The 7,500-nt window shown below is 52.2% G+C and overlaps 2 protein-coding genes across 5 annotated transcripts in view; one reads left to right on the top strand and one right to left on the bottom strand.

Annotated features, from left to right (window-relative positions):
- Nucleotides 1–2,970, top strand: part of gpsm2 (G protein signaling modulator 2) — a 15,773-nt gene extending 12,803 nt beyond the window's left edge. For 2 of the 4 annotated variants that reach the window (XM_047044721.1, XM_047044725.1), the window contains 3 exons: nucleotides 1,134–1,290; nucleotides 1,655–1,851; nucleotides 2,067–2,970. In XM_047044721.1, coding sequence (XP_046900677.1) covers nucleotides 1,134–1,290; nucleotides 1,655–1,851; nucleotides 2,067–2,222 — 510 coding nt within the window. In that variant the 3' untranslated portion in view covers nucleotides 2,223–2,970. The remainder of the gene's footprint in view (nucleotides 1–1,133; nucleotides 1,291–1,654; nucleotides 1,852–2,066) is intronic. The other 2 variants (XM_047044723.1, XM_047044722.1) reach the window with 1 other exon arrangement.
- Nucleotides 2,632–7,500, bottom strand: part of LOC124484037 (WD repeat-containing protein 47-like) — a 13,547-nt gene continuing 8,678 nt past the window's right edge. Inside the window, 5 exon segments of the mRNA XM_047044720.1 lie at nucleotides 2,632–5,051; nucleotides 5,248–5,466; nucleotides 5,689–5,820; nucleotides 5,976–6,146; nucleotides 6,608–6,777. Of these exon segments, the coding sequence (XP_046900676.1) occupies nucleotides 4,909–5,051; nucleotides 5,248–5,466; nucleotides 5,689–5,820; nucleotides 5,976–6,146; nucleotides 6,608–6,777 (835 nt within the window). The 3' untranslated portion in view covers nucleotides 2,632–4,908.

Genomic DNA, 7,500 nt, shown 5'->3' with positions numbered 1-7,500 from the left:
ACACAGGGCCCAAACAAGGTAACCTGCAGCCCACACAGGGCCCAAACAAGGTAACCTGCAGCCCACACAGGGCCCAAACAAGGTAACCTGCAGCCCACACAGGGCCCAAACAAGGTAACCTGCAGCCCACACAAGGCCCAAACAAGGTAACCTGCAGCCCACACAAGGCCCAAACAAGGTAACCTGCAGCCCACACAGGGCCCAAACAAGGCAGCCCACACAGGGCCCAAACAAGGTAACCTGCAGCCCACACAGGGCCCAAACAAGGTAACCTGCAGCCCACACAGGGCCCAAACAAGGTAACCTGCAGCCCACACAGGGCCCAAACAAGGTAACCTGCAGCCCACACAGGGCCCAAACAAGGTAACCTGCAGCCCACACAAGGGCCCAAACAAGGTAACCTGCAGCCCACACAGGGCCCAAACAAGGTAACCTGCAGCCCACACAGGGCCCAAACAAGGTAACCTGCAGCCCACACAGGGCCCAAACAAGGTAACCTGCAGCCCACACAGGGCCCAAACAAGGTAACCTGCAGCCCACACAAGGCCCAAACAAGGTAACCTGCAGCCCACACAGGGCCCAAACAAGGTAACCTGCAGCCCACACAAGGCCCAAACAAGGTAACCTGCAGCCCACACAGGGCCCAAACAAGGTAACCTGCAGCCCACACAGGGCCCAAACAAGGTAACCTGCAGCCCACACAGGGCCCAAACAAGGTAACCTGCAGCCCACACAGGGCCCAAACAAGGTAACCTGCAGCCCACACAGGGCCCAAACAAGGTAACCTGCAGCCCACACAGGGCCCAAACAAGGTAACCTGCAGCCCACACAAGGCCCAAACAAGGTAACCTGCAGCCCACACAGGGCCCAAACAAGGTAACCTGCAGCCCACACAGGGTAGGAGAGGGGGGAGAGAGGGAGGGGGAGAGACAGAGGGGGGAGAGAGAGGGAGGGGGAGAGAGAGGGAGAGACAGAGGGGGCAGAGAGGGAGGGGGAGAGAGAGGGGGGAGAGACAGAGGGGTGAGAGAGGGAGGGGAGAGAGGGAGGAGAAGTGGAGGATCTGTTTTCATGTGTCTTGATCTTATTGTTGTATTCCGTGTGTGTGTGTGTGTGTGTGTGTGTGTGTGCTCCAGCGTTCCAGTCCTGACCTTCTGGGAGACGAGGGTTTCTTCGACCTGCTCAGTCGTTTCCAGAGCAACCGCATGGACGACCAGCGCTGCTCAGTCCAGGACAAGAGCCGCATGTCACTGGCCTCCGAGCCGGACACGCCCCCTCCCGCCATCAGGAAATGTTAGTTCACTCATACACCACACACACATACTAACACACATATACACTAATACACTAACCCCATTCTTCATCACCAAAATTATACTTGTATTTACTTTTCTACTTCCCCTTCCTCCCCTCCCCCCTCTCTCATCCCCACCTCCCTCTCTCATCCCCACCTCCTCCCCTCCCCACCTCCTCCCCTCTCTCTCTCCTCCCCACCTCCTCCTCCCTCCCTCTCTCTCCTCCCCTCCCTTCTCTCTCTTCCCCCCTCTCTTTCCCCCTTCTCTCTCTCCTCTCCACCTCCTCCTCCCTCTCTCTCCTCCCCTCCTCCTCCCCTCTCTCTTTTCCCCCCTCTCTCTTTCTCTCTTCCCCTCCCCTCCAGCTGTATCAGAGTCAGCGGCGGTCTCTAGCCTTGGCTCCGCCCCCCAGGCTCGGCGGTTAGAGGCGGCCGGGGGCACGGGGGGCAGTCTGCCTGGCCTTCGGCTCACCCAGCAGTGCAGCCAGGCAGTCCTGAACCACCTCATGGCCAGCGACTCCGAGCCTGACGACGACTTCTTCGACATGCTCGTCAAGTGCCAGGTGCGTTACCACGGTTACGGCTTCACGTGTGTTGGTGTCAATTAGAGGTAGGTAGTCAGGGATAGAGTCAGAGTTGGAGGCAGAAGTAGTTACTCAGTTAGAGGCCGAGGGAGACTACAGCATGGGCAGAGGCAAGGGTAATTGATTGATCCCAGGAGAAACTGCTTATTATTTAATATCATGTTTTTATACCACATCTCCCTCCCCCTCTCCAGGGCTCCCGTCTGGACGACCAGCGCTGCGCCCCCCCTCCCGCCCGCGGCCCCACAGTCCCAGACGAGGACTTTTTCAGCCTCATCATGCGCTCACAGGCCAAGCGCATGGACGAGCAGCGCGTCACCCTGCCCTCCTCCAGGCCCAGTGCCGACTGAACTCTGCCCAGGGACGGGGCCTCCCCGGCGGGCACGAGGAGCGGGGGGGGGTTCTCTCTGGAGGAAGCTGTCTTGGAGGGAAGGAATGTGTCTCCTCTCCAGTGGGGAGGAAGAAACACTCCACAGGGGGTTTCATCACGGACTTTGATGTAGCTTATGGACCCACAAAAAGCACTGCCAGACTGTAGTCAAGGAAACCTCAGAGGAACATTCCAGAACACCACTGGAAGGTTCTAGAACTGCACAGGAGCATTCTGGAACCCGCAAGGGTGCTAATGGAAGGAACTTGCGGTTCTTCCATGAGCATTCGGTGGATTGAGAACGTTCTACCCTGCTAGAACTCTTTAAGCTGCACACACATCATGTAGCCTAGTTTCAGGGAACACTGTTTGTTTTTTAAATGTTTTTATTCTTGTTTTAAATAATGATGTACTCCGTATAATTTCACTATCACTACCCCCTACCAACCCAAATGTATCCTTAGATACCAGACTGCAGTAGGGATGGTGTTTACCTGAGTTGTAGTGATTCAGGTTGTGGTTGATGGTCAGGTGTGCTGTGGTCCACCTGGTCAGGTTTGGGGAAACATTAATTCTTACTAACCAGGGGTTAGATACGACACAGGTACAGCATCTCCATGGATACATGATCTTTTTTTTTGTCAGCTGTGTATGTTTGTCAGGTGTTAGATTGGGGAGTCCAGGGGTTAGGGGGACTCAGAACAGAACTATCTACCAGGGGGAGTCCAGGGGGAGTCCAGGGGTTGGGGCGGGAATTTGTAATTTGGGTAAAATAATAATACAGAAATTGTATGAATTCGTCCATGTACAGTTCTGTTATGTTGTGGTTTATCTACAGTTTTGCTGTTTTCAAAATGAGACTGGAGGAATAAAACCTCATCTATTTAGTACGGAAAGGCCTGGTTTGGTCGTTTGTGTGTACTATTGCGCATACTATTGAGGCTAATGCCAAACGCAAGAGATTGGGTTCAAATCCATGTGGCTCAGGCCATTTTCTGCCCCTTTCTCCCGCCAACTGTAATCTGGTAAACGTCAAAACAATAACACGTACATCTGAAGTGAAAGTCTTTTATTTCAACACCACCGCGGCAGCCACTCCTCAACAAGCTCTATATTCATTAACGAGAAGTCACTTTTTAAAACGAGGTTTAGAAAAGCAAAATACAGGAGCCATTATAATATATATTAACAGAAACCCATTGACTGTACATACGTTAAAAATGAGCGATAAAATAAATACATCTATATGTACGTTTTGGCCTTTTTAGTTAAAAAATTTAACATCTGTACAGACGTAACGGTTACAAAGTATTAAAAACTCAAGCTTGTCTGGCGAAACGAAACCAAGAAGGAGTCAACGTAAAACATGTAAAAGATACGCTACAACACAAACTATCCCAAATATAAATTAATAACAATATTCTGAAACAACGCCGTGCTTGTCTATAAGTTAATAGTGCGTTAGGGAGACGCCCCGTTAGTATGGCCAAACACTGCCATCTACTGTACGGAAAAATAAACCTGTAACGTTGCATTGAACTGCTAAATAAAAACCTCAACGGTGAATACTAAAAGTTCCTAACAGAACATAGCGGTGCCCAAAATAAAGACCTTTTATTTTAGAATAATTCCCTACTGTCTGTCGTAGATTGCAAGCCTTAGAATGACGCCATTACAGCTGCCCTAGCAAAACACTGATTTTACATTTTTTAATGAAACTCACTAGCAAATGTCCACTTTTCCTTTGAGTAGTATTTACACTGCAGGGGTCCAGCGATGCACAGTAACAGCCACATGTGAAGCACCCACCAGACAGGTAGGTAGTAGCTAACTGATCAGTTCACTATTCAATCTGGGTCCCAACAATATGCTTCACATCCTTATCTGTGCTTGACTGATCATGTCTGGTAGAACCAACGGGCGGGACAGGAAACTCCCAAACTCCACGAGGAAACAGGAAGTGTTTCAGATGCTTAGTGACCCAGATGTGTTTATAGAAGCCTTTATCATATAGCTGGCTGGAATTAACACACCTTGCTTAAGCAGAGTGGGGAAGGAATGTAGATCTTTTCTATTTAAGTTAAATTCCGGAACGTGATGAACACTCCGAGGGAAAATTCCGGAATGTGATGAACACTCCGGAACCGAGCGCATCGACAAAGACCAGAGATCTGGTAAACAATGGAGGCAGTCTATAAACTGTGGTCACTTCCTGTTTAGCAGGATCGCCCGACCTTTGACCTCCAGAGTGGAGAGAATGTGATGAACTCAAGGCACCATCATGACCTGTACACTGTGCTAGGGGGGCCGCACGGTCTGGACTCACTGCTGTTCACACCACAGGACATCAAACACCAGTACAGCAGCTAGGTTGCATATGCAGTCATCTCCACAGTGACAACACTGGGGCGTCAGTCTGTTGGGTGAAGGAGATGAAGTGATGAAATCATTTAGTTAAAGGAGAGGACTGACAGAAGAGAATGAAGGGCGATCAACGATGATATGTCAAATGTCAAAGTCAAGCTGGAGGACTTGATGGGATGTTCAGAGTGTCTGGTCAGCACAATGGGGACGTGTGTCAGTCTGGGTATACCCTAAGGGTTGTGTGTGTGTGTGTGTGTGTGTCAGGGGTTGTGTGTGTGTGTCAGGGGTTGTGTGTGTGTGTGTCAGGGGTTGTGTGTCCAGAGTGTGACGGTGCGGTCTGCGGAGGAGGACAGGAAGGACAGGTCATGTGGGTGCCACCGACACTGGATCACCTTGTCACCGTGCTCCCCCACCACGGTCACAGGAAGCTGCTTAGTCAGGTCTCCTGCGCACACACACGCACGCACGCACACACACACGCAGGTTAGAAAACTAGCATATAAACTGCACACTATTACACAGCCTAACTTAATAACCAGACTGGTGTGTGTGTGTATATCTAGCTATCTATCTTGAGCAGCTGACCTGTATCTTATATCTGGTCAGTCTAGTCTATTGTATATCTAGATGCAGGATCCTACCCTGGAGGTTGGTCACCATGACCTTGGTGTCGTAGGAACCTGTGAGTAGGTAACGTGCCCCGGGGGAGAATCGAACCGAGCGCACGTCGCTGGTGTGGGGGCGGTACGTCTGGACCATGCGCCCCCCTCTGATGTCATACAGCATGCAGCCGCTGTCCTCCTGCCCTGTCGCTAGGAGACGACCACTGGGGTCCACCGCTACCGAGGCAACCGGGCTGCCTGGAGACGGAGGGAGGGAGGGATGAGGAAGGATGTAAGGAGAGAGGGAGGATGGAAGGGAAGGAGAGATGGATTAGAGATATACAGACAGAACTAGCTTGTTAATGAAAAGTGTCCATGAATCTAGTGAGTACACATCCATACCTTGTAATCCTAGTAGTATGCTGTGCTAGTATACAGTATGTACTTGTTACCTGGTAACAGGTGCCCTGCAGTGCGTACCTGAGCCATGGAAGGCAGTCCCCACCACCCGCACACAGCTGGGCACACGCAAGTCCCAGAAACGCACCGTCTTATCCTGAGAGCCCGACGCGATCATCCAGCCCCCCCAGGTGTACAGAGACAGGATGTGACCTGGGGAAGACGTAGCACACGAAGCACATGACCATGAAGCATCAACATGAGAACCTCCTGCGGTCCACCCACACACACACACACACATCAGGTAATAGAAAGAAGAGGGAGCTAGTGAATGAGTGTGTGTGTGTGTGTGTGTGCAAGCAGCCCACCTGTGTGACCGCTGAGAGCGTGCAGCCCCTGGCCTCTCTGACAGTCGGTGGTGTAGATGTTGCAGTCCCCCGCCCCGGCACTCACCAGGATGGCCCCCCCGCTCTCGGGCCCCTCCAGGAAGGCCAGGTCCCTGACCGTGCCATCGTGCATGCTGAACTCTAGATCTGGACCTGGGGGGGAGGGGGGAGGAGGAGAAGGAGGGTTAGAGGGAGGGGAAGAAAGAGAGAAGAAGGGAGACAGAAAGAGAGTAGGAGAGAGAAAGAGAGAGAGAGAAAAAAGGAGGGAGAGAGACAGAAGAAGAGAAAGAAATAAGAAAGGAGAAAGATGGAGGCAAGAAGATGTAGATATCTAAAAGGTATAGAGTCAGGATGTGTAGTGTACATGTGAGTGAGGATGTGTAGTGTATATGTGAGTGAGGATGTGTAGTGTATATGTGAGTGAGGATGTGTAGTGTATATGTGAGTGAGGATGTGTAGTGTATATGTGAGTGAGGATGTGTAGTGTATATGTGAGTGAGGATGTGTAGTGTATATGTGAGTGAGGATGTGTAGTGTACATGTGAGTGAGGATGTGTAGTGTATATGTGAGTGAGGATGTGTAGTGTATATGTGAGTGAGGATGTGGGCCGTACCGGTGGCGTTGCAGGTGTCGGCGCTGAAGGGCAGCACCTTGACGTACTTGTCGTTGGAGCCGGTGGCCAGCAACTGACCACAGTGACTCCAGGCCACACAGTAAATGGAGCCCTTGTGGTGCTTGTTCCTCTTGAAACACACCTCCGGTGACCTGGTCATACCTGAACCACTGGGGGGAGGGGGAGGAGAGATTTAAGATGGATAGAGAGAGAGATAGAGAGAGATAGAGAGAGAGTGTCCAAGGTGTGTGTGTGTGTGTGTGTGTGTGTGTACCTGGTGTCCAGGGTGTCAGGGTGTGTGTGTGTACCTGGTGTCCAGGGTGTCAGGGTGTCAGGGTGTCAGGGTGTGTGTGTGTACCTGGTGTCCAGGGTGTCAGGGTGTGTGTGTGTACCTGGTGTCCAGGGTGTCAGGGTGTCAGGGTGTCAGGGTGTCAGGGTGTGTACCTGGTGTCCAGGGTGTCAGGGTGTCAGGGTGTCAGGGTGTCAGGGTGTGTGTGTGTACCTGGTGTCCAGGGTGTCAGGGTGTGTGTGTGTACCTGGTGTCCAGGGTGTCAGGGTGTCAGGGTGTCAGGGTGTCAGGGTGTCAGGGTGTGTACCTGGTGTCCAGGGTGTCAGGGTGTCAGGGTGTCAGGGTGTCAGGGTGTGTACCTGGTGTCAGGGTGTCAGGGTGTCAGGGTGTCAGGGTGTCAGGGTGTGTACCTGGTGTCAGGGTGTCAGGGTGTCAGGGTGTCAGGGTGTCAGGGTGTGTGTGTGTACCTGGTGTCCAGGGTGTCAGGGTGTGTGTGTGTACCTGGTGTCCAGGGTGTCAGGGTGTCAGGGTGTCAGGGTGTCAGGGTGTCAGGGTGTCAGGGTGTGTACCTGGTGTCAGGGTGTCAGGGTGTCAGGGTGTCAGG

This window comes from Hypomesus transpacificus, chromosome 22, assembly GCF_021917145.1.
Source record: "Hypomesus transpacificus isolate Combined female chromosome 22, fHypTra1, whole genome shotgun sequence".
NCBI classification, from domain to species: Eukaryota; Metazoa; Chordata; class Actinopteri; order Osmeriformes; family Osmeridae; genus Hypomesus; species Hypomesus transpacificus.
The sequence above is the reverse complement of the archived record's forward strand: the minus strand, read 5'-3'. Positions and strand labels throughout refer to the sequence as shown.